Source organism: Dicentrarchus labrax, unplaced genomic scaffold, assembly GCF_905237075.1.
Source record: "Dicentrarchus labrax unplaced genomic scaffold, dlabrax2021, whole genome shotgun sequence".
Classification (NCBI taxonomy): Eukaryota; Metazoa; Chordata; class Actinopteri; family Moronidae; genus Dicentrarchus; species Dicentrarchus labrax.
This window is the reverse complement of record NW_026136708.1, coordinates 23,955,185-23,981,475: the sequence shown is the minus strand read 5'-3', so window position 1 is coordinate 23,981,475 and position 26,291 is coordinate 23,955,185. Positions and strand designations below refer to the sequence as shown.

The following is a 26,291-nucleotide window of genomic DNA, read 5'->3' as shown; positions in this document are numbered from 1 at the left end:
TAATCTCTATAATAAAGATATAATAATATATATAATATGTTTCCATTATAATCTCTATAATAAAGATATAATAATATATATAATATGTTTCCATTGTAATCTCTATAATAAAGATATAATATATATAATATGTTTCCATTATAATCTCTATAATAAAGATATAATAATATATATAATATGTTTCCATTATAATCTCTATAATAAAGATATAATAATATATATAATATGTTTCCATTATAATCTCTATAATAAGAGAGTCGTGGTGGAGTCCGCCTTACATCCACGTTCCTCTGCACTTTGTGTGGTTTTAGGATTTCCTGCCGCTGCACAGTTCAACCCTACGACCTCTGGGGGCTTTATTTTTAGGCTCGGTGACCTCTGACCCCCTGTGCTGCTTTATTTAGGCTCGTAAACAGTCTGGGAAACTGACGGGGATTTCCCCAACTTGTTGCATGTACATCGGTGTGTCTCTGTGTGTTATGGGGGGAAATCAGACGCACATTTTGCACTTTTCTGTCGGTTCAAAGTTGGAACTCCTCGTGAGAAACTACCTCTGAAACTATTACATTAGTTTTATTTTATGATTATTTAGAGTTTATTTAATAAAGACAGATCCAGTGACCATAGACTATCTGAGGCTACTATCATGGTGTTTATAGTGGATGCTAATTCACAGCACCCGTCACTAATAAGCCTTTTATGAGAATATCAATGCTGAGTCAACAATCAATTATCTTACTACACTCTGATTGGTTGTTTATATTCATTAGCAGCACGAGAAGGAAACCTGATGTGTTCACACATTATCTGTCTCATGTTTTACTGTCAGGATAAGATATTCCTTTATTTGTCCCACAATAGGGAAATTCTAAATAATAATAATTCTAAATAAAGTGAAAGTTTCATTAAATATTACAAAAAATTATTTCATAAAATGACCTACTGCAGCTTTAAAACAGGTCCTGTAAAATCTGTATGTTTACAGGTTTTTATCGTTTATTTTACGGATGTTTTCTGTATTTTTAAAATATATGGAAATATTAATAAAATTACAAACATATCCTGTGAATTTACATCTAATGTAAAATAATGTGAACAATCTGTAAATGTAAATAATCATAAAATTAATTATTGTAGAGAACATTTTAAACAATTTAAAAAAGATTAAAATACATTTATAAATTTTTTTGTTTTGCAGATATTTACTGTTTATTTAATAGATTAAACTGTTAAATTCAAAATGATATAAAATCAGTGACATTAACAGTAAAAAGTATTAGCTGTGTAATTTTAATGTGTTAGTTAACTGACAGATATCTTATATATTATTATTATAATATATATATATATATATATTATCGTATAATGACGGAAGTAGAATAAATGTTGTGTATCAGTGTATAAGCATTAGTAAACTGTCCAAATACAGTTGTTATCAGTGTAAACAGCAATAATTACACAGATAATGACTTTTATTACAGTTCTATAACTTTTAACATTCACATTAAAATAATAACAATCATTTTCTGTTTACTTTATTCTTTTGTTGCCCAGCTGCTGGATTATTACTAATAACGTGTTTTACATTCACACAGGTTGTCTCATATATGATGATGATGATGATGATGATGATGCTTATAAACGATGATTGCTCCATCATGCTGTTGAGTTCAGGAGCGACGTCGCCCTCTACAGGCAGAGTGAGACTGGCTCCAGGTCAGCAGCTGTTTGATCTGAGCTGTTTGACAGGAAGTGGTCCCCCCACTCTAACAGCTGGATAGTTGAGGTCTCATTTCAATTCATGATGATGGGACATTTTTTGGGTCTTCAGTCACCTGGAGAACAACATTAGTGGGGATAACTACAGAACCTCATTATATCTAAATATCTAAATCTAAAATTTTAATCTGCAGCTTCTGTGATTCCAATAATACAAAGTAAAAGTGTTCTTCATGCAGAATGACTCATTACATTTTATATATAATGTAATAATAAATCAGAATGTAATAATATATGGTAAATAGTAAATGGACCTGTACTTTCTAGTCTTCCGACCACTCAGAGTTTACACTACAGACACATTCACCCTTTCACACACATTCACTCAGTGATGGCAAAGTCCATCGAACAGAAACTAACTCATTCACACACATTCACACACCGTGCACAGCATCAGGAGCAATTCGGGGTTCAAGGATACTTCGACATGTGGCAGGAGGAGCCGGGGATCAAACCAACAACCTTCCGATTAGGGGACAACCCGCTCTGCCTCTGTTATAATATATAATAATGTAATAATAAATAATAATGTTATAATATATCATAATTCAATAATGTAATAATATCATAATGTAATAATATATTAATTTAATAATATATCATAATGTAATAATATAATAATAAATAATAATGTTATAATACATCATAACACTGTAATTAATGTGCAATTACTCTTTTTAAGGATTCAGCTATTATTATTATTTATTTATTATTCATTACACTTTATCTGTCATTGACTGCAGCATACATATATTTCTATATCTATATATTGTATTATAATGTATATACTTTAGATTTTATTATATATTTCTATATTGTATTATTATTATTATTTACTTTGAGCAACTGAAGTTAATGTAGTGAAATAAAAGTATAAAAAGTATAAAATGTAAACATTGTATTAAAGTATTAAATACACTTTATGCAAATGAGCTCACGGCGACAACCAATAGGAGTGGTGTTAGAGTCTGACCGGAAACGGAAGTGCGCTGTTGTCGGAAGAAGAAGAAGAAGAAGCAGCAGTTTGTAACAAGATGGAGTACAAGCTGATAATGGCGGTGTCCGGATTCCCGAGTCTGTACGACACCACCTCCCTCACCTACCGGGACCTCAACATGAGGAGCGACGCCTGGAGGCGGGTCGCAGAGAGCGTCGGTGTCCCCGGTGAGCCCCGGAGCCCGGAGCCCGGAGCCCGGACACTTCCTCCGGGGCTCCGTTAACCGTTAATACCGTCCGACTACCTTTATATCTGTGACACAGACAGACATTGGTTCCTACTGGAGGCCGGACACTGTTTAATGTGTCACTGAATGAAGCTAATTCATTAAACCCTAAAGTAACTTTAATATATCGATCAATATATCGATCAATATATCGATCAATATCAACAGATTCCTTCTGGAGAAGATCAGAACAATACAGCTCCGTCTCTCAATACCGTCCGACTACCCTTATATCTCCACCCGACGCACATTGGTTCCTCCTGAAGGGCTGAATCCGGTACTCGGATACTTTACTGGAGTAAAGTAACGTGTTGAACCCGTTACTTCAGTGCAGATAGGTATTATCAGTCAGATATAGGAGAGTCTGTCTGCTGCAGGTAGTATTATTGGATGTTATTACTGATGCGTTCAGGGGTAATCAGTATTTACTGATTCCAACTCAGGTCGGTAGTTTAATGTATTTATGATGAACTGTCCTCATTCTGTAGTTAACATCTATAACAACTATAAAAGAAGAATAAAGTGTTTCCCTGTGAGCTGTCGGAGTGAAAGTACTCGAGTATGTGAGGAAACGTTCTTCAACCCCTGAAGAAGAATTTTCAGATGTTTAATAATAAAGATAAAAACATTAATAATCGTCTTTATCTAAAGATAAAAACATTAATAACCGTCTTTATCTAAAGATAAAACATTAATAACGTCTTTATCTAAAGATAAAACATTAATAACCGTCTTTATCTAAAGATAAAAACATTAATAACGTCTTTATATAAAGATAAAAACATTAATAATCGTCTTTATCTAAAGATAAAACATTAATAATCGCTATAAAGATAAAAACATTAATAACGCCTTTATCTAAAGATAAAACATTAATAATCGTCTTTATCTAAAGATAAAAACATTAATAACCGTCTTTATCTAAAGATAAAACATTAATAATCGTCTTTATCTAAAGATAAAAACATTAATAACCGTCTTTATCTAAAGATAAAAACATTAATAACGTCTTTATATAAAGATAAAAACATTAATAATCGTCTTTATCTAAAGATAAAAACATTAATAATCGTCTATAAAGATAAAAACATTAATAACGTCTTTATCTAAAGATAAAAACATTAATAATCGTCTTTATCTAAAGATAAAACATTAATAACCGTCTTTATCTAAAGATAAAACATTAATAATCGTCTTTATCTAAAGATAAAAACATTAATAACCGTCTTTATCTAAAGATAAAAACATTAATAACGTCTTTATCTAAAGATAAAAACATTAATAATCGTCTTTATCTAAAGATAAAAACATTAATAACCGTCTTTATCTAAAGATAAAAACATTAATAATCGTCTATAAAGATAAAAACATTAATAACGTCTTTATCTAAAGATAAAAACATTAATAATCGTCTTTATCTAAAGATAAAAACATTAATAACCGTCTTTATATAAAGATAAAAACATTAATAATCGTCTTTATCTAAAGATAAAACATTAATAATCGTCTATAAAGATAAAAACATTAATAACGTCTTTATCTAAAGATAAAACATTAATAATCGTCTTTATCTAAAGATAAAAACATTAATAACCGTCTTTATCTAAAGATAAAACATTAATAATCGTCTTTATCTAAAGATAAAAACATTAATAACCGTCTTTATCTAAAGATAAAAACATTAATAACGTCTTTATCTAAAGATAAAAACATTAATAATCGTCTTTATCTAAAGATAAAAACATTAATAACCGTCTTTATCTAAAGATAAAACATTAATAACCGTCTTTATCTAAAGATAAAAACATTAATAATCGCCTTTATCTAAAGATAAAACATTAATAACCGCCTTTATCTAAAGATAAAACATTAATAACGCCTTTATCTAAAGATAAAAACATTAATAACGTCTTTATATAAAGATAAAAACATTAATAATCGTCTTTATCTAAAGATAAAAACATTAATAACGTCTTTATATAAAGATAAAAACATTAATAATCGTCTTTATCTAAAGATAAAAACATTAATAACGTCTTTATCTAAAGATAAAAACATTAATAATCGTCTTTATATAAAGATAAAAACATTAATAACGTCTTTATCTAAAGATAAAAACATTAATAATCATCTTTATCTAAAGATAAAAACATTAATAACGCCTTTATATAAAGATAAAAACATTAATAACGCCTTTATCTAAAGATAAAACATTAATAACCGTCTTTATCTAAAGATAAAAACATTAATAACGTCTTTATATAAAGATAAAAACATTAATAATCGTCTTTATCTAAAGATAAAACATTAATAACGTCTTTATCTAAAGATAAAACATTAATAACCGTCTTTATCTAAAGATAAAAACATTAATAATCGTCTATAAAGATAAAAACATTAATAACGTCTTTATATAAAGATAAAAACATTAATAACGTCTTTATATAAAGATAAAAACATTAATAATCGTCTTTATCTAAAGATAAAAACATTAATAACGTCTTTATATAAAGATAAAAACATTAATAATCGTCTTTATCTAAAGATAAAAACATTAATAACGTCTTTATATAAAGATAAAAACATTAATAATCGTCTTTATCTAAAGATAAAAACATTAATAATCGTCTTTATCTAAAGATAAAAACATTAATAATCGTCTTTATCTAAAGATAAAAACATTAATAACGTCTTTATATAAAGATAAAAACATTAATAATCGTCTTTATCTAAAGATAAAAACATTAATAATCGTCTTTATATAAAGATAAAAACATTAATAATCGTCTTTATCTAAAGATAAAAACATTAATAACGTCTTTATCTAAAGATAAAAACATTAATAATCGTCTTTAAAGATAAAAACATTAATAATCGTCTTTAAAGATAAAAACATTAATAATCGTCTTTATCTAAAGATAAAAACATTAATAACGTCTTTATCTAAAGATAAAAACATTAATAATCGTCTTTATCTAAAGATAAAAACATTAATAACGTCTTTATCTAAAGATAAAAACATTAATATTCGATGTTCTGTTGAAGGAATGTGTCTGTCGGAGTAAATGGAGGTTAAAGTGTAATCAGAGACAGTAAGGACACAGACATCAACCCGGGTCAGTTCCCTGATTCAGCAGAACTCACTGAGGTTAATGAACGTGGGCGGTGAGCAGTGGGGAAGGAGATAAAGGATACACACTCATTAGGTAATGTCTCTTCCTGTTAGAGTCTGAGTGCAGGAGGAAGTGGAAGATGCTGCGGGACCAGCACCGGAGGGAGCGGCAGCGGGAGAAAGAGCGGCGGGAGAGCGGCGTCGGGCTCTTCAACTACCGGCCCTGGAGATATTCCGCCATTTTGTCCTTTTTGAACCCGTTTATCGACGCCAGGGCCGCCGGCACCAACGGCTGGGCCCTGGACCCGCAGCCCTCCCTGGACCCGCAGCCCTCCCTGGACCCGCAGCCCTCCCTGGACCCGCAGCCCTCCCTGGACCCGCAGCCCTCCCTGCTGCAGGTCTCAGACATGATGGGCTGCAGCACCACCACAGAAACCCGGAGCGACGACGACGACAACTACGGTTGGTAGAGGGAGACTCCTACTGTCTGTCTCACCTCACACTGTCTGTCTCACCTCACACTGTCTGTCTCACCTCACACTGTCTGTCTCACCTCACACTGTCTGTCTCACAGTCTCACACTGTCTGTCTCACACTGTCTGTCTCACAGTCTCACACTGTCTGTCTCACACTGTCTGTCTCACACTGTCAGTCTCACACTGTCTGTCTCACACTGTCTGTCTCACAGTGGCTCACACTGTCTGTCTCACACTGTCTGTCTCACAGTCTCACACTGTCTGTCTCACACTGTCTGTCTCACAGTCTCACACTGTCAGTCTCACACTGTCTGTCTCACACTGTCTGTCTCACAGGGGCTCACACTGTCAGTCTCACACTGTCAGTCTCACACTGTCTGTCTCACACTGTCTGTGTCACAGTCTCACACTGTCAGTCTCACACTGTCTGTCTCACAGGGGCTCACACTGTCTGTCTCACACTGTCTGTCTCACACACTACAAGATCTTCTGTCTGCTCTAGTGAGTCATTAATAGAACTAACAGACACACACTGATCTGAGTGCTGTAGTGTGAACAGATCTTCAGACTCACACAGGAAGGACTCCTTGTAGCTGAGGGATGAACCCTGACTGTCGTTGTCTTTGTAGGTATCGCTACGACAACAACAACGTCTTCATCGTCCTCATCCTCAGAGTTCGTTCAGAGGAAGCGACCGTCGTCGGCCGGCAGAGACCCCGTCAGACTAAAAGAAGCGAAGATCGAGGAGACGTCGGAGACCGCCGCGATGGACGACGACGACGCACAAATGCAACAAGTGCAACACGTCAACATGAGGGAGCTGTTTGAGATGATGATGCAGTCGGTGACGTCTCTGGCGACGTCCTTGGCTTCCTCGCACTCTTCCTCGCAGTCCCCGGATCAGCCTCAGCCCGACCCGCTGACCCGCCGCAGCCCGCAGCCGCCCAGCGCCGCCTCCAGGCTGAAAACCGAGGAGCTGGAAGGCGTCGGAGAGGAGCCGCAAGAGCACGCCGACGGCGAGGAGGAGTGTCCCGCCAGGCCGACCCGGGCCCGGAGGAGGAGCGCCGACGGCCTGCTGGAGGAGTACCTGAGGAGGATGGAGGCCCGGGAGGCTCAGAGGGACCGGGACGCGGATCAGAGAGACGATGTTACGCTGTTTTTACTGAGCTTGGCGCCCGCCATGAGGAGGCTCCCCGCACAGAAACAGTCGCTGGTCAGAACCAAGATCCAGCAGCTGCTCCACCAGGCGGAGTTCGGTTCTACGGACTTCCACTGAACCCAAATACTTTCTATAAACACTGCATGGACACTTCATTATCTAACTCTCTCCATTTTTATTGAGACTGTGGCTCCACCGTTTGTGCTCTTTGTATTAAAATCCTCTTCTAACACTTCTTATTATTATTTCTGTGTTTATAAGGATCAAATATATATAAAGCCTCCAGCACAGAGCCAATATAAACAGATTTATACATTATAATCTGACACTGTGCTCCTTGTGTTAACCAAATAAACACAAATACAGCAACACACAGACACTGGTGGCTTTCTGCATCTTAACATAAAGAAATATATTAAAATATATATATATATATATATATATATATGGATATAGAAATATAATAAAGCCATCGTCAGTGTGCAGATTGTGTATTCACCAGTTTGTGGATCGTTTTAAAATCTGAAATAATTTAGTTTTGGTTATGAAAATGATTTATGTGTGGTTTCTCTCTCAGTCTCTTTATTTAACAGTGACAGTGCATTAATCTGCATTACTGAGTTACATCTGTAGATATTACAGAGTACGACAATATAAGATCAGAGTTATTAAAATCCTTCAGTACAACAATAAAATAATATTAATGTGAAAGAGAGGACATATGGACAGAATCAGTCAACATTACTCCGTATTACAAAGCACAGTCTCAGGGAGTAATGGATTACATACATAAGTACAATCAATAGAAATGTAATAAGAGCCTATATACAAAGTAAACGTAAACATACTCCACAGTAACCTGACTGTTTCCATGGTGAATAGTTGAGATTGACAGTTTATTATTGACCTTGGAAACGATCAGTTTATAAGCTGTTCTGGAACTTTCTGTTGCATCACATGATCTTCATCATCAGCATGGATTTCAAATTTCCTTTCATTTCTGTGCACGACACAGCAGGTTTAAAGCTCCCTGTGGTGGAGGGTCGAGCCTCTGACCCCAGTATGGGGACTGACCCTCAACCAGTAACCAGAGGCCTCAGGGACCAGTCCGTCCTCCTGTAGACTTGGATTAGAGGAACACAGGATGGAGTCAGGACACCCTGGGGGGAGTAAGGAACTACAGCTGTTACACTATATTATATTCTATCATTAGATTATTATTACTGCTGTATTTGGCTGTTGTGTGGTACAAATTTAGAAATTATCCGTTCTGGCCAGCATTGGTCAAAAGTGTGAACCGTAAGCAGAGAAAAGCCAGCATCATGTTCATTGATGACCCAATGATTCACAAAAAGAAAGGGTTTACTGTGGCTCTGAAATCACTGAAGCCTTTTGACTGTAAAGAAGCAAATGAGCTGGTGTGCAAAGCCAAAGAAAAGTATGAGGCTGCAATCGAGTGGTCCTTAGATCTCATTAAAGATTACAGTATACGGATTGGATGTGGCTCATTTTCTGGCTCCTTCATCGAGTACTTTGCCCATAACATGAGCTATCCAGTGAGGAGGAAGTACCCAGAGGGAGAGTCAGAGAGGCTAACCATCTCCAACGATACAATGATGGAAGCACCGTGTGACGATCATAAGGAGGACAGCTTTAGGGAACAGCAGGAGGAGGTCAGCAGGAGTTCAAAGAGGCTGCTGCCAGACCGGAGTCATGCTGCCCACAACCGCGCCAATGAGAAGCTTGTACATTTTATTGTAAAGCAGCGCATGGTTGAAAGACGCCTTCTGGCTGTGATCCATGGGCAGCAGCAGTCCAGATGGCTGCGCTCCTTTCTAAGTGCCAATCGGAGGCGGGTGGTGAACATATACCTGGAAGACGACCAGCAGTTGGACCAGGTGTACTGGTACCTAAATGAGCTCTACGCGACGGCTGTGGCCACCGCCCCTTGCCTGACTGAAGTGAAATCCATGGAGCGTGTCCCCTTTGTCCTGGATGTGCTTCTTCCTGAGGCCATCATCTATGCCATAGCTGGGGTGGACAATGTCTCAGTGAAAAGGGCAGTAGAAAAGTACCTGAAAGGACGATGCATCAGTAACAGAGAAAGACAAGAGTTTGACTTGATGATCGAGCGGCAGATGAGGAAGAAATCACAGCCTCAGAGCGCTGCACTTATGTAATTGTATTTCCCTGTCAGTTAATTATTGTAAAAAAGGAAATTATTTTTGTATTATGTCTTTTTCTTTTCAAGTGTTTTGTTTATAGATAATGTAGCAGCATTTGTGTGCCTTACAATCAAATGATAAATCATATTACTGAGACCTGGTTGTCCCACGAGGAGTATGTTAGCCTAAATGAATCCACCCCCCCCAGTCATATTAATACTCACATTCCTCGAGGCACAGGCCGAGGAGGTGGAGTGGCAGCCATATATGATTCGAGCGTTTTAATGGACCCTAAACCTAAACTAAATTATAATTCATTTGAAAGCCTTGTTCTTAGTCTTTCTCACCCAAACTGGAAAACACTGCAGCCAGTTCTATTTGTTATAGTGTACCGCGCTCCTGGACCGTACTCTGATTTTATATCTGAATTCTCAGAGTTTCTATCAAGTTTAGTCCTTAAATCAGATAAAGTAATTATTGTAGGTGATTTTAATATTCATGTGGATGTTAACAATGACAGCCTTAGTAATGCATTTATATCATTAATAGACTCAATTGGCTTCTGTCAGAGTGTAAATAAACCAACTCATTGTTTTAATCACACTCTTGACCTTGTTCTATCATATGGCATTGATATTGAACATTTAATAGTGTTCCCACATAATCCTTTCCTATCTGACCATTATTTAGTAACTTTTGAATTCATACTATTAGATTATAAGCCATTAGGCAAAACTTCCTACAGCAGATGTCTATCTGACAGTGCTGTAGCTAAATTTAAGGAGGAGATTCCTTCAGTGTTTAATTCAATGCCATGTCTGAATTTAACAGAGTCCTATAACAACTTTAGTCCCTCTGAAATTGATAATCTTGTTGATAGTGCTACAGGCTCACTACAATCAACATTAGACTCTATCGCTCCTATAAAAAGGAAATTATTAAAACATAGGAGACTAGCACCGTGGTATAACCACCAAACCCGCCAGTTAAAACAAATAGCTAGAAAATCTGAAAGGAAATGGCGCTCTTCCAAATTATCAGAATATCGCTCAATTTGGCAAGATAATCTTAAAACCTATAGAAAGGCCCTCCGTAATGCCAGAGGAGCCTATTACTCAGCACTAATAGAAGAAAATAAGAATAACCCTAGGTTCCTCTTCAGCACTGTAGCCAGGCTGACAGAGAGTCACAGCTCTATTGAGCCACATATCCCCATAAACTTAAGTAGCAATGACTTCATGAGCTTCTTCTATAATAAAATTATTACTATTAGAGAAAAAATTAATCACCAACTGCCATCAACAGTTATCAGTGGCTCTCCAAATTCAGTGACTTCTGTCAATGTAAACTTAGATGTATATTTAGACTGTTTTTCTGCTATCGATCTTCATCAGTTAACTTCAATCATTTCTTCATCGAAGCCATCAACCTGTCTATTAGACCCGATCCCAACTAGGCTGCTTAAAGAAGTTGTTCCCTTAATTGGCAGTTCTCTACTGGATATGATTAATCTTTCTTTATTGTCAGGATATGTACCACAGTCCTTTAAAGTAGCTGTAATTAAACCCCTTCTTAAAAAGTCCACTCTTGACCCAGGGGTTTTAGCCAACTATAGACCGATTTCTAACCTCCCCTTCCTCTCTAAGATTCTGGAGAAAGTAGTCGCCAAAGAGTTGTGTGACTTTCTACATAACAATAGTTTATTTGAGGATTTTCAGTCAGGATTTAGAGTTCATCATAGCACAGAGACAGCTCTGGTTAAAGTTAATAATGACCTTCTGACTGCTTCTGACAATGGACTTGTCTCTGTACTTGTATTATTAGATCTTAGTGCTGCATTTGACACCATTGACCATGATATTCTTTTACAGAGACTTGAGCATCAAATTGGCATTAAAGGAACTGCCCTAAGCTGGTTTAAGTCATACTTATCAGATCGTTCTCAGTTTGTACATGTTAACGATGAATCCTCCATAAATACTAAAGTTAGTCATGGAGTTCCACAAGGTTCTGTACTTGGACCAATACTATTTACTTTATATATGCTCCCTTTAGGCAACATTATTAGGAATCACTCCATTAACTTTCACTGTTATGCAGATGATACGCAGTTATATCTATCAATCAAACCCAATGAAATTAATCAATTATCTAAATTACAAACATGTCTTAAGGATATAAAATCCTGGATGAGCTGCAATTTTCTGATGTTAAACTCAGAAAAAAACGAAATTCTTGTTCTTGGCCCCAAAAACCTTAGAGACTCATTGTCTAAAGATATAGTCACTCTAGATGGCATTAACTTGGCCTCTAGCACCACTGTCAGGAATCTTGGAGTTATCTTTGATCAGGATTTGTCATTTAACTCCCACATAAAGCAGACCTCTAGGACTGCCTTCTTTCATTTACGTAATATTACAAAAATTAGACACATCCTATCACAGACAGATGCAGAAAAACTAATCCATGCATTTGTTACTTCAAGGCTGGATTACTGCAACTCTTTATTATCAGGTTGCCCCAATAAGTCCATTAAAACGCTCCAATTAATTCAGAACGCTGCAGCACGAGTACTGACAGGAACTAGAAAAAGAGATCACATCTCTCCTGTACTAGCTACTCTGCATTGGCTCCCTATAAAATGTAGAATTGAATTTAAAATCCTCCTCCTCACCTATAAAGCTCTTCATGGTCAGGCCCCTTCATATCTTAAAGAGCTCATAGTACCCTATTACCCCACTAGAACACTACGTTCTCTGAATGCTGGGCTACTTGTGGTTCCTATAGTCTCTAAAAGTAGAACAGGAGCCAGAGCCTTCAGTTACCAAGCTCCTCTCCTGTGGAACCAGCTTCCAGTTGTGGTTCGGGAGGCAGACACCCTCTCCACATTCAAGAGTAGGCTTAAGACATTCCTCTTTGATAAAGCTTATAGTTAGGGCTGGATCAGGTGAGTCCTGAACCATCCCTTAGTTATGCTGCTATAGGCCTAGACTATCGGGGGATTTCCCATGGTGCACTGAGCTCCTCCCTTCCTCTCTCTTTCTGCACTCATTCATGTCCCTTTAATGCATGTTACTAACTCCACTTCTTCCCCGGAGTTCTTGTGCTTTCTCGTCTCGCAGGTTCTCATGGATCCTGGTGGAGCCTCCTGCCATGGTCCTGCTTGACTGCCATTGCCAATACTGTTGTTGCTGTGCACCTGTCTGTCTGTCTGTCTCTCGCTCTCTCTCTCTCTCTCTCTCTCTCTCTCTCTCTCTCTCTCTCTCTCTCTCTCTCACCCCAACTGGTCGAGACAGACGACCACCCACCTAGAGCCGGAGGATCTGTCCTAGGTTACTGCCTTTTAACAGGCAGTGTTTCCTTGCCCTTGTCTCCAAGTGCTTGCTCATGGTGGTACTGTTGGGTCTCTGTAATTAATGTTATAAAGAGTTCGGTCTAGACCTGCTCTATTTGAAAAGTGTCCTGAGATAACTTCTGTTATGAATTGGCGCTATACAAATAAAATTGAATTGAATTGAATTGAATTGTAGCTGCTCAGGTGGAGCTGATTGCAACTATTGAGGAAGGACTGTGACTAATTATTAGCCCACAGTGACACAATGTTGTCTGACCAACAGTTCAAAGCTGAGAATAGTAAAAGTAGTAATACTACACTACAGAAATACTCCATTACAACTTAAAGTGCTGCATTAAAACAGTTCCTCAGTTACAGAAGTATTATCAGCACAATGTAGTTGAAGCTCCCAGTCTCTCTCTGGAGACACTCACTCCCTTCCCCCCCCCACACCTGCTGTTGCCCTGACAACCGTGACATCACAGCCACTCCCTGTCCACAGGTAACTTTCACTTTGTGAACTTGTCGTGTCGCAGCTTCTTCTTCTGTCCATGTGAAGGTTAGTAAGAGACACTTTTCACTGTTTGTTCATCTTGTTAGTTTAGTTCAGTAGAAAGAGCAGAAAACTCTACTAACAGTCAACTGAGAACCAACATGGAGGAAGAGTTTCCTCCATCTTACTGTCAGTGTGTCACTGTTCAAAGTAATCAGAGTACTCACTGGCAGTACTCAGAGTACTCACTGTATGATTTCTGTCTGTCTTTATGAGCTCACCTTATCAATGTAGTTGAAGTATGTAAAGTGAAAGTAGTCAGTGTACAGAATGGCCTCTGTCAGTGTTGTATTATTATATTAGTGGATGATTATTATTGATGCATTAACATGTAATCACTACTTTAATGTTGGAGTTGCTGCAGGTGGAGCCAATATGAACTACTTCAAATACTTTTGGCTGCTTGAATGTAAAATAATGAATTCTATTTTATAAACTGATCCCATGTTTGAAAAGTAAGCAGGAAGTAAAGCTGTCAGATAAATGCAGCTCCATGAGGCCATCTAGTGGACTGATAGTAGAAGTAGAGCAGCTGATGGCAGCTTTCTGCTCTCATTCTTCCTCAACACTGACCAATGAGAACCAGCAGCATCTCCTCTGGCCAATAACAAACCACTATTGATCCATGTATTGATTAGTTTGCAATGTGTGACAGTGATGAGAAAAGGCCATCAGTAGTTCCCAGAGTTCACAGTCATGTTTTCTAACTGCTTCTTTAGTCTGAGCAACAGTCCAACAAGACAAAGGGATTCAACTGACACTGAGAGGAAACAGAGAGAAGCAGCCAATCAGTGGAGAAGCAGCTGATAGTTTTACAGCAGAAATGATGTAAATCAGTGGTTCCCAACCTGAGGGTCGGGACCCCCACTAGTGGTCACCATAGCTTCATAGGGGGTCTGTAGGTCGGCCTATATCTCAGCATCTGGTTCACTTCTGTGAAGAAAAGTCAATGTAAAGTAAACTGTCTAATAGATCAATGACCAAACATCAGGGACAAGAAAACACTGAATTTGTCCAAAAAGAAGCATATTAAGTATTTATGATTGTTAAAATGATAAAAGATACATAACACAGACAAACTGTAGAAAAAGTTCCCTCAACAGGAAATAATCTGCTCAGAATTCATCAGAATCAACTTCAACTTCTTGCAGTTACTGAGTTCAATATTTGGGTTCATTGTACAGGTTGGATATAATATGAAATATGTATAAAATATGTCCCTCAGTCGGGGGTCATCAGTTTACTCAGTGACAGAAAAAGGTTGGGAACCACTGATGTAAAGGATGAATGAGTGATGATGAGTTCTCAGTACTGATCAGTGATTGGACTGATGCTTTCAGCTCTGCTCTCAGTGTTTCCTCTACAGACGAAGGTAGAAAGTCTCTGGGAGCTGATGTGGATGTGAATTCAGCAGCAGCTGCCAAGGTAACAGGATTGATTTTGGATTATTGGACTAGCTGCCACTGCATGCTCTGACTGGATATAGTAGACTTGGAAAAAGAGCAACATTTCAACTGTTGAGGAGCTTTTCAAAGTCGGTCAAATAGAAGTGAAACAGCAACATGAAGCGTATTCCTCTAGTCTTCAACCAACCCCACAGACTAAAGAGCATTGTGAATGTCATTTCTTAGATACTGCAGCTCAAAGTGCCAACAACATTTCTACTCTGCCATGGAAACTGTCAGATGAGTGGATTTAGTATTGAGCTGAATGAGCCGTTTATATCAGCCAGTAGAGTCCTATTGTCCTATTGTGTGTTAGAAATATACAGTCTGCATCTCCAGCATTTACAAACTGACAGATGGTAACTTACATATGTTGGTCAATTAGCATAATTAGCATTAATAATCAGCTTTATGGACAATATTTCAGTAATTGTTTGGTTGATTTGGACAATATAGGAGGGTTTTTGGGGGGTTATTGAAGATGATGAATCAATTTCTGACATCTGTGGCAACATTTCATCTCCCAGCGGGCTGATTTTTGAGTATTTTTTAGTTCATTTTGAGATTTGCTTAATGCATAGCCACAGCTGCAGAGACACAGGTCAATGAGAAAATGCTGCACAGCAAAAGAACACCAGCAGAAATTTGAATAAATATCTGAACACCAATGACAAAGAGCTTCTTAAACTGCAGTTCCAATATATTATGCATATAAAGAACCTCAATATCAGTGAACCTGGAGTTCAAATAAAAATAAATTAAAGTGCAATTTTGTATTTTGTAAATGTCAGAATTTGATCCATCATCCTCAGCAACTCCCAAAACCACTACTATAGTAACTGTTGAAATATTCTCCATACAGACATACATACATGCTTATTAATGCTAATAATGATAATTGAGTTGGAATCTGTCAGTTTCTAAATGCTGGGGACCCACACTGTACATTTCTAACATTAAACTTTGGTATTCAACATTTCTGAGTTCACGTTGCTGCGAGTCGACTAATCCCTCCAATCAGAGCTGTGTGTGTTTGTCATGTGACTGAGAGGAATGATGGGAAATAATGTGTGATCTCTCCCAGCAGGTTGCTGTGTCTGTGTGAAGGTGTGGGCTCTGCTATGAATCAGTGTGAGGACAGAGAGGAGGGAGTCCCTCCCTCTAAAAGCACTCTGTGTGGGGAACATGACACAAGGACCAAAGCTCAGAGGTGAGATGAGGATCTCTAACTGTCCATGACTCTTCTCCATGTCACAAAGGCTTTGATTCTCCATTTGAAACAAAGACATTTATCTGAGCTAAAGTACGTAGTTGTCAGTATTCAAACAGGGCTGGATAATCTGATCTCAAATCAGTACCAGGAGAAACTGTCACATTCAGCTTCACAATGAGAAATGTAACAGTAACATGTGTTTGAATCAAGTAAAGTAAGTAAGTAAGTACATTTTATTTATAAAGCACATTTAAACACAGTAAAAACTGACCAAAGGTACAGTGATAACAAAAACAAGTAACCAAAAACACATTGGACCAATAGTCAAATAATTCAATAAAACATGAATAGAAGAAAACATTCAATATCAGGGCACACAACACAGAAATACATAGCATGAACAGGAGTACAGGGTTAGGGAACAAGGAAGGCCAGGGAGTAAAAGTGGGTTTTTAGCCTGGATTAAAAGGCAGAAATGGAGGGGGCAGATCTAATATCCAGGGGGAGCTGGTTCTACAGAGTTGGAGCAGCAACTGCAAAAGCTCTATCATCCCTCTGTTTGAGCTGTGAGCGCGGCACATGCAAAAGCCCTTTATTTGGGGATCTCAGGGACCTTTGAACAGAGTGGGGCTGTACAAGGTCAGCGATGTATATTGGGGCCAGCCCATTTAGTGCCTTAAAAACAAATAATAAAACTTTGAACTGAATCCTAAAATGAACTGGGAGCCAATGCAAGCAGGCCAGAATGGGGCTGTCAATCAGAGCAGATTTCCTTCCTCATGTTGCTCACTGCTGATGTTTGTCCTGATTCATTCCAGTCTGACCAGTTCCACATTCTGCTCTTCTGGACTGGACTGGGAGCTGATTGCTCTCTGGTTAGATGTTGTAGCTGCTCTCACTTTAATTATATGGAATTCAGACAGTGTGTTGAAGTGTGTGACATCAGTAAATTGTGTTCAGTAACACGTCCATAATGTCAGTAATTGAAGACATTGTTCTTATTGTCCAGCCCTGTATTCAAACATTTCAAATTATACATCATTTCACAAAGTCTTTGATTCAGTGACAATGTTTCTGAATATGTGAGCTTTAATGAATTTCTTTCTATCAGGATCCATCAGAGACCAGACTGTCCTGAACCTGAACCCAGCTGTGTGTCCATGAAGAGTGACCTCTCTATGGATGATCGTATGTACTTCCAAGATGGCTGCCACTCTGTTGATCAAAGGTGAGGATTTCAAACTAAATAAACTAAAATAAAATAAATTTGTTTTTATTAGACTCTGTTGTGAAATCTCTATTTTAAATGTTTTAAAATGTATTTTAATGGACGGTGATGGTTTGTGTCAGTTTACAACAGCCTCAGTTTCACAGTGAACAAATAGTTGCAGCAGTTTATAGAAACTCACTGCTTTGACACCACGTCTGTTCCTCTTTTTATCCTAATTGGACCGATATGGTCACTCCACTCCATCATTTCCCCGCCTATACTGCACACTGCACTGAATACAGCTTTAAAATACACAGTGAAACATGTCTAAATCAAACACTGACTTTATAGAAATCCTAACCAAGAACTCCCTGGGTACAAATACACTGTGTACAGTCGGTGTATTCAGTCACTGGTTCTGTCTCAGTGTGTTGTGGGTGCAGTGCAGAACTGATTCTGTTTTTCTATCAGGAGGAAAAAACCTGAACCCAGCTGTGTGTCCATGAAGAGTGATCTCTCTATGGAAGATCGTATATACTTCAAAGATGGCCGCCACTCTGTTGAACAAAGGTGAGGATTTCAGACTGATGAAGAAAATAAAATGATGTGTTTTTATCAGACTCTCAGTTGTGAGATCTCCAGTTTTTAAACCTTTACTGACTCAGATGAAGTTCTCTGAGCACCAACACTCTTTCAGCAGCAGCTGCCTCACACTCACACAGTCAAACACATTCACACTGGGAGCTGCCCAGTACAACCAGTCTGATACAAGCAGACACTGAGCAGCTCCACTGGAGCAGCTGGAGGCTCTAGGTGCCTTGCTCCAGGGCACTTCAGCAGTGTACAGTGAGGGAGGGAGAGCTATATGGAGGGGTTGGTGAGAGCTGTTGGGACTGAACCAAAGTGAGCTGTTGATTCTCAGTGGGATCAACAGGACTAGTAAACCTTTACCACTACAGGGAGTCATCAGATTCACTGTTCACATCCAAATATCACTTCATGGACCTTTACCTTGTGTTTGTCTCTGTGTGGACAGACATAATGTGAGCTCATTCTTCATGATTCCTCCACAGAGTGGACCAGGAGAGCTCAGAGGTTCCCAGTGGTCAGTCTGCCCAGCAGCATCAAACACACCTGGACTCCATATTTATGGTCTGTACATGGACAACAACTACTTTTACATCTATTGTGTTCACAATAATCTCCATGCTGCACTTTTTAGACCAGTGGATTGTCAGTCTGTCCAACATGGATCTGATGTTTGCTTCCATGATTTGACTTTGATTGAGTCATTCATATAATATTCTGTTCCAGCTGCTGGAGGACAACATTGTCACTTTTGTGAAGAACGAGCTGAAGAAGATCCAGAAGGTTCTGAGTTCAGATTACCCAGAATGCTTAGAGAGTCAGAGGGAGGATGAGGAGGTGTTGGATGGTGAGGATGAAGAGCAGAGGAGGAGCAGCAGAGAGGCATTTCTGAAGATCACAGTGCACTTCCTGAGGAGAATGAAGCAGGAGGAGCTGGCTGACCGTCTGCAGAGCAGTAAGAGGATTTCTCTAAAGATTTAACTCGCTGGATAAATGAGACATTTACTGATGTCTCAACAGACGGACCAAAAGATATTCACATACTCATTCTTTAAAGCCAACATTGGTCACAACTCACAAATTAAAATACATAACAATGCCATGATAATTCAGTGTATTAAAACTTCCAGAATGAATCATATTTTATTTAAATACAGAAAGACAGACCACTCCTTTTCTTCTGGCTGATGTGTTGCTAACTTCTGTTTCAGTAGTTTATGAATGTAAATGTTATGGCAATTTGTGATGAATTTTTTTAAAGGAAGGTTTCACACTGCCTGCACAAGGGTTCACAGAAAAATGCCGCATTTCACAGTTTAACACAATGAAATGCGGCAGAGCAAAATCTGTGTGCTTGGATGTGGGCAACAACCACTTCCCCTCACTGAAATGACTGATGGCAATAAGTTAGCCCCATAACTTTTGATCTCAGGGAGAAACAAAATAGATATTTTCTATCTGAGCTGAACATTTTTCTGCTTTAGGGGAATTCAATTGTCATATTTCTTTCATCAATCACTTAATGATCATATTTTCTGTGTCTTCGTTAAGAACATCTTGTTGGAGTTTGTCAGCGTGAATTTAAATCTAACCTGAAGAAGAAGTTCCAGTGTGTGTTTGAGGGGATCGCTAAAGAAGGAAACCCAACCCTTCTGAACCAGATCTACACAGAGCTCTACATCACAGAGGGAGGGACTGCAGAGGTCAATGATGAACATGAGGTCAGACAGATTGAAACAGCATCCAGGAAACCAGACAGACCAGAAACAACAATCAGACAAGAAGACTTCTTTAAACCCTCACCTGGAAGAGATGAACCAATCAGAACAGTGATGACAAAGGGAGTGGCTGGCATTGGGAAAACAGTCTTAACACAGAAGTTCACTCTGGACTGGGCTGAAGACAAAGCCAACCAGGACATACAGTTCACATTTCCATTCACTTTCAGAGAGCTGAATGTGCTGAAAGAGAAAAGGTACAGCTTGGTGGAACTTGTTCATCACTTCTTTACTGAAACCAAAGAAGCAGGAATCTGCAGGTTTGAAGAGTTCCAGGTTGTGTTCATCTTTGACGGTCTGGATGAGTGTCGACTTCCTCTGGACTTCCACAACACTGAGATCCTGACTGATGTTACAGAGTCCACCTCAGTGGATGTGCTGCTGACAAACCTCATCAGGGGGAACCTGCTTCCCTCTGCTCGCCTCTGGATAACCACACGACCTGCAGCAGCCAATCAGATCCCTCCTGAGTGTGTTGACATGGTGACAGAGGTAAGAGGGTTCACTGACCCACAGAAGGAGGAGTACTTCAGGAAGAGGTTCAGAGATCAGGAGCAGGCCAGTAGAATCATCTCCCACATCAAGACATCACAAAGCGTCCACATCATGTGCCACATCCCAGTCTTCTGCTGGATCACTGCTACAGTTCTGGAGGATTTGTTGAAGACCAGAGAGGGAGGAGAACTGCCCAAGACCCTGACTGAGATGTACATCCACTTCCTGGTGGTTCAGTCCAAACTGAAGAACATCAAGTATGATGGAGGAACTGAGACAGATCCACACTGGAGTCCAGATAGCAGGAAGATGATTGAGTCTCTGGGGAAACTGGCTTTTGAGCAGCTGCAGAAAGGCAACCTGATCTTCTATGAATCAGACCTGACAGAGTGTGGCATCAATATCAGAGCAGCCTCAGTGTACTCAGGAGTGTTCACACAGATCTTTAAAGAGGAGAGAGGACTGTACCAGGACAAGGTCTTCTGCTTCGTCCATCTGAGTGTTCAGGAGTTTCTGGCTGCTCTTCATGTCCTTCTGACATTCATCAACTCTGGAGTCAATCTGCTGGCAGAACAACAAACAACATCCTGGTGGTCTAAATTAATTACAGACAAAGGGAATCTAAAATATCTCCACCAGGGTGCTGTGGACAAGGCCTTAGAGAGTCAACAAGGACACCTGGACTTGTTCCTCCGCTTCCTCCTGGGTCTTTCACTGTCGACCAATCAGACTCTCCTACGAGGTCTGCTGACACAGACAGGAAGTAGCTCACAGACCAATCAGGAAACAATTGAATACATCAAGAAGAAGATCAAAGAGACTCCCTCTGCAGAGAGAAGCATCAATCTGTTCCACTGTCTGAATGAACTGAATGATCGTTCTCTAGTGGATCAGATCCAACAGACCCTGAGTTCAGGACGTCTCTCCACAGATAAACTGTCTCCTGCTCAGTGGTCAGCTCTGGTCTTCATCTTACTGTCATCAGAAAAAGATCTGGACGTGTTTGACCTGAAGAAATACTCTGCTTCAGAGGAGGCTCTTCTGAGGCTGCTGCCAGTGGTCAAAGCCTCCAACAAAGCTCTGTAAGTACAGACAGAGTTGGATTTCTGTATTATCACTTAAATACTCTGCTATCTTTTTGACTTGGAGAGATTATAAAGACATTATATATCACCAACATTGGGAACTCCTCACTAGCTGATATCATTTTTACAGAACTAATTTAAAGTGTTTTTGGTTTTGGCTGAGTGATAAAGTGCTGGTCACAAATGTTATTTTTCTTATTGTTGATCATTGTCTCTACAGACTGAGTGGCTGTAACCTCTCAGTGAGAAGCTGTGAATTTCTGTCCTCAGTTCTCAGCTCCCAGTCCTCTAGTCTGAGAGAGCTGGACCTGAGTAACAACAACCTGCAGGATTCAGGACTGAAGCTGCTTTCTGTTGGACTGAAGAGTCCACACTGTAAACTGGAAACTCTCAGGTCAGAATTTGTCAACCTGTTCAACTAATAACCACTTTAAAGCTGAATTATGTTGATGGATACAATTGTAATCTTCCTAACATTGTTTTGTTTAGTTTGAGTCTCTTTCCTTGAACATGTTTATTATGTAATGTGTTTGTAGCACCCCAACACTCAGTAAATGCTTAAGTTAAAGCAACTCACCTTGGACCTGAATGATGGGGTGTTTGGGTTCGATTTATTAATGTAGCTACCACGAAGGTTTACCTGTTTTGTGTGAAACCTTTTATGGCCTAATACTTTATGAATTACCAACAACTTTGTTAGACTAAGCAGTGGCTCTATTCACACGTACTCTACACTATTTTAAATAACTGACCCCAGACAGCTCTTTCAAATAAATGAAATAATAGTTCACTAAGCAGTTGTTTTCCAGTTTAACACAAATAATATTTACTTTGTTAGTTCACAGATAAACAAAAATGAAATAACACAATTACTCAAATTAGACTTCTTTAAAATAAAAATATTATACTTGTAAACAAAAATGACCTTTACCAAAATTGGTAAAACACTGTAAAAAAAACAGACACTTATAATAAGTAAAATAGAATTGGCAATATCAAAATACTATTCAAAATTCAAATAATTCCAGGTCTCCGGTAAAATTCCCAGTTCTTACCCCTTAATACGATTTCTCTATACTTATCAAACTCAGATCAAATATGCTACTTAACTGAACTCTAAACTAAACAGTGGGCCCACACACACAAACACACTTGTTCTAACCCCTGTACTTTTACACCGGACTACATGTTGTTCTGTGTGTTTGCAGGCTGTCAGGCTGTCTGATCACAGAGGAAGGTTGTGCTTCTCTGGTCTCAGCTCTGAGCTCCAACCCCTCCCATCTGAGAGAGCTGGACCTGAGCTACAATCATCCAGGAGACTCAGCAACAAAGCTGTCTGCTGGACTGGAGGATCCACACTGGAGACTGGACACTTTCAGGTACGAGGCGGATCAATACAGTAGTAGTAGTCAGGTGACAGAGGAAAGGTGATGAACTGTTTTTCTGGACCGATGTCTTGTTTCAACATTGGAAAATAGGACAGTGGTTTATCCTGATGGGTTGGTGAGCATCATGGTGGGTTGATATTGCCAGTGTTGTCACGCTGCAGGTTTGTGGGCTCATATCATAAATAGTTTGAGATATTTTGATGGATGTCATCTGCCATCAGCGTGTGTTACCTTTTAATTCAGAAAAACTAAAGGCGTCACCTAAACTACAATTCAGTTCAGTTCAGTTTTATTTGTATGTCACCAATTCATAACAGAAGTTATCTCAGGACAGTTTTCAAATAGAGCAGGTCTAGACCGAACTCCTTATAACATTATTTACAGAGACCCAACAGTACCACCATGAGCAAGACCTTGGAGACAAGGGCAAGGAAAAACTCTAGGTGGGTGGTCGTCTGTCTCGACCAGTTGGGGTGAGAGCGAGAGACAGACAGACAGACAGGTGCACAGTAACAGTATTGGCAATGGCAGTCAAGCAGGACCATGGCAGAAGAAGCTCCAGTGAACTGAAAGACTATCAGCTGATTAATAATAAGTGCTCCATGTGAAGATGTAAGTCCATTTGTAGAGAATAAGCTCTGTGTATGAGAGCGATGTAATGTCCATGTTTCCATGCTGCTCTGACCCCCCTCCTCCTTTCAGGGTGGAGCCTGCTGGAGTCCGATGGTTGAGACCAGGTCTGAGGAAGTGTAAGTGTGAAAACAAAGCAGCACACATTCAACCATCTTCACACTGTGACATCACTCATTCACAGCTCTGATGTCATCATCAAAGTGTCAATCAATGATCAGATGATAGATCAATAACTGCAGCTGTATTGTGTCTTGTTCTCTCCATCAGATTCCTGTGAACTCACAGTCGACACAAACACAGTGAACAGAAAGATCAAACTGTTTGACAACAACTGGGAGATGACATCAGTGAAGGAGGATCAGTCATATCCTGATCATCCAGACAGATTTAACTTCTGGTATCAGCTGCTGTGTAGAAATGGTCTGACTGGTCGCTGTTACTGGGAGGTCGAGTGGAGAGGAGGAGTTTATATATCAGTGAGTTACAGAGGAATCAACAGGAAAGGAAACAGTAGAGACTGTTTGTTTGGAAGGAATGATCAGTCCTGGAGTCTGCAGTGCTCTAATGGTGGTTACTCTGTCTGTCACAATAACAGAGAAACATTCATCTCCTCCTCCTCCTCCTCCTCCTCCTCCTCCTCCTCCTCCTCCCGTAGAGTAGCAGTGTATGTGGACTGTCCTGCTGGCACTCTGTCCTTCTACACAGTCTCCTCTGACACACTGATCCACCTCCACACCTTCAACACCACATTCACTGAACCTCTTTATCCTGGGTTCTGGTTCAGGTTCTGGTCTGGTTCCTCAGTGTCTCTGTGTCCTCTGTAGGAGGGAGAGAGAAACTTTCTCACTGCTGACCAGATAGTTCAGTCTGTACAGGATCACACACAGCTGATGTTAGTTAGTACCAACCTGATGTGTTTACTGTAATAGAGGAGGAAGAGGAGGCTGAAGGAAGAGAAGAGCAAAGGATGCTGGGATGAAGGGATCATGTGTGAGGGTAATGTGCAGCCTGCAGACGTACAGATGAAAGAAATGATAGAAAGAATTGATCATTTTTTAGACACCGTAGCCCCAGATGATTTTGAGCTGTCCCTTTTCCATGGCCCTGTCTACACCACCCGTCAGACCTGCAGGACTGCAGCAGGAGGGGGCTCTGCAGAGTCTGTAAGGTCCACCTGTGCCTCAATGCCAAGTTCTGCTTCATCAGAAACCATGAAGCAGTTGCCTGTGTGACTGGACTATAATAAATATCAATCACATACAGTGACTTACTGACGTTGTTTTTGTATCACATGTGAGATATTTTTAAGTGTCATAAGTTCTGTGAGACATATGTCTGATTGTTCATTTGGAAATAAATGTTCCTTTAACTTTATATGTGTATTCTTTACAATCTCTTGTAGGTGGCTGAGGAACCGTATATGGTAACTTCCTTGACTTTGATTTGCAGCCTGAAACTGAAACTGTTTAAAAAAAGATTTCTTCTATCCACCAATAAAAGTGCAGGTTGACATTTTACATGTTATTATATTCCAATATCAAACACAGTATACAGAACAGATAGAGTATTACTGATGTAACTGAGGAATAACAAGGTACCAGTAATCCATTACAGTGAGCCTACAGGGAATAAAGATGTAATCAGATTACAGTTACATTCAGTAGAGTACCTGCTGCTCTTCATTGTGTACAAACACCGTAATCTACCGAAACCTCGCAAGACGAACTAGAGAGGCGTTTTTTTTTGGGACCGTCGGAGGAGCTGGTCAGTTGATTGAGAGTGGGAGCAGGTGGTGAACTGTGAGAGACGCTGAGAGAAGCGGAGTTGGCACACATGCTCGTGTTCTACGCCTGCTGCCGCATAACAAATTTGAGACACTTTTTCTTCTACTTTTTTATTTTTTTTTAATTTTTATTAATAGTAGGGCTAGTATTATTAGAATTAGATTAGGGTTGGGAAGGAGGAATTTAAGAGGCTCATGGCTTCAGGGAAGGGGGATGAGGGTGGTGGGTGGCAGACGGTGGTGAAGGAAAAGGGGGGCTCTAAGAGGGGGGCATCTAGTGAAAGACCTGAAATGTCAGGAGATGAAGGAAATAAGGTTAGGAAAACTGGAAATACTGAAGAGTTTGTCGTGCTGTTTAAAGTTAAGGGAACTAATCTAGGAGATGCAGGATTTAGAGCAGTGAATCCATTAAAAGTTACCAGTGCTTTGGAGAGTCAGATAGGCAAAGAATTTCAGGCCAAGATATTGTTTAATGGAATGTTAAGAGTTTGTTGTAAAAACAGGAAACAGTATAATGATGCTAGAGGTGTGGGGAAGCTGGTGGTCAAGGTGGAGGCATTGATCCCTAGAGGAAGCCAGCAAGGAATCAAGGGAGTGGTGTATGGAGTGTTTGCTGGCTTATCTGATAAGGAAATCTTAGAAAACATTAAGGGGGCCCAGGTAACTGATGTGATCAGATTTAAGCGTAGGGATGGAGCCGGGGATCCGCCGGTCCTGTTGACGTTTAAAGATAGTGTACTGCCACAGAGAGTGTTTCTTGGGAGTATGGCGTATTATGTGAGAGAGTACATTAAACCACCGTTGCACTGCTGTAACTGTCAGAGATTTGGATATGTTGCTGGGGCTTGTCGGGGTAAAAGAAGGTGTGCAAA

The 26,291-nt window shown here is 39.4% G+C and overlaps 3 protein-coding genes and 1 long non-coding RNA gene across 6 annotated transcripts; 3 read left to right on the top strand and 1 right to left on the bottom strand.

The window, feature by feature from the left end:
• Positions 1-1,454: 1,454 nt before the first annotated feature.
• On the bottom strand, positions 1,455-2,881 carry LOC127368438 (uncharacterized). Its single transcript, XR_007885821.1, has 2 exons — positions 2,753-2,881; positions 1,455-1,835 (listed from the first exon to the last, which is right to left on the bottom strand). It is a non-coding gene; the product is annotated as an uncharacterized LOC127368438 (long non-coding RNA).
• Positions 2,749-7,981, top strand: LOC127368381 (uncharacterized). 2 transcript variants are annotated; one of them, XM_051409194.1, is made up of 3 exons: positions 2,749-2,943; positions 6,229-6,576; positions 7,220-7,981. In XM_051409194.1, the coding sequence occupies exons 1-3, from the start codon at positions 2,814-2,816 to the stop codon at positions 7,864-7,866; spliced, it is 1,125 nt and encodes a 374-aa protein (XP_051265154.1). In that variant the 5' UTR covers positions 2,749-2,813; the 3' UTR covers positions 7,867-7,981. The 2 variants fall into 2 exon arrangements, with proteins under 2 accessions (XP_051265154.1, XP_051265156.1); XM_051409196.1 differs by having other exon boundaries at positions 2,807-3,340.
• Positions 7,982-8,811: 830 nt separating this feature from the next.
• Positions 8,812-10,121, top strand: LOC127367960 (PWWP domain-containing DNA repair factor 3B-like). The gene is made up of 2 exons (XM_051408280.1): positions 8,812-8,832; positions 8,883-10,121. Exons 1-2 carry the CDS (start codon positions 8,812-8,814, stop codon positions 9,927-9,929), a joined length of 1,068 nt encoding a protein of 355 aa, XP_051264240.1. The 3' UTR covers positions 9,930-10,121.
• A 3,583-nt stretch (positions 10,122-13,704) lies between these two features.
• LOC127368339 (NACHT, LRR and PYD domains-containing protein 12-like) lies at positions 13,705-25,010 on the top strand. Of its 2 annotated transcripts, XM_051409019.1 has the most exons (12): positions 13,707-13,807; positions 15,154-15,226; positions 16,331-16,456; positions 17,571-17,687; positions 18,141-18,239; positions 18,743-18,821; positions 18,984-19,212; positions 19,809-21,612; positions 21,836-22,009; positions 22,824-22,994; positions 23,706-23,752; positions 23,904-25,010. In XM_051409019.1, the coding sequence occupies exons 3-12, from the start codon at positions 16,368-16,370 to the stop codon at positions 24,458-24,460; spliced, it is 3,366 nt and encodes a 1,121-aa protein (XP_051264979.1). In that variant the 5' UTR covers positions 13,707-13,807; positions 15,154-15,226; positions 16,331-16,367; the 3' UTR covers positions 24,461-25,010. The 2 variants fall into 2 exon arrangements, with proteins under 2 accessions (XP_051264980.1, XP_051264979.1); XM_051409020.1 differs by lacking the exon at positions 22,824-22,994 and having other exon boundaries at positions 13,705-13,807.
• The last annotated feature ends 1,281 nt before the right edge of the window (positions 25,011-26,291 follow it).

What these genes read in the sequence shown, in the direction of transcription:
- LOC127368381 (XM_051409194.1), top strand. Translation starts at nt 2,814, where the DNA reads ATGGAGTACAAGCTGATAATGGCGGTGTCCGGATTCCCGAGTCTGTAC. An exon ending in AGAGAGCGTCGGTGTCCCCG is followed by an intron (nt 2,944 to 6,228) that starts GTGAGCCCCGGA and finishes TCTTCCTGTTAG; the next exon opens with AGTCTGAGTGCAGGAGGAAG. An exon ending in CGACGACGACGACAACTACG is followed by an intron (nt 6,577 to 7,219) that starts GTTGGTAGAGGG and finishes TTGTCTTTGTAG; the next exon opens with GTATCGCTACGACAACAACA.
- LOC127367960 (XM_051408280.1), top strand. Translation starts at nt 8,812, where the DNA reads ATGGGGACTGACCCTCAACCA. An exon ending in TGGGGACTGACCCTCAACCA is followed by an intron (nt 8,833 to 8,882) that starts GTAACCAGAGGC and finishes GACTTGGATTAG; the next exon opens with AGGAACACAGGATGGAGTCA.
- LOC127368339 (XM_051409019.1), top strand. Translation starts at nt 16,368, where the DNA reads ATGAATCAGTGTGAGGACAGAGAGGAGGGAGTCCCTCCCTCTAAAAGC. An exon ending in TGTAAACTGGAAACTCTCAG is followed by an intron (nt 22,010 to 22,823) that starts GTCAGAATTTGT and finishes GTGTGTTTGCAG; the next exon opens with GCTGTCAGGCTGTCTGATCA. An exon ending in GAGACCAGGTCTGAGGAAGT is followed by an intron (nt 23,753 to 23,903) that starts GTAAGTGTGAAA and finishes TCTCTCCATCAG; the next exon opens with ATTCCTGTGAACTCACAGTC.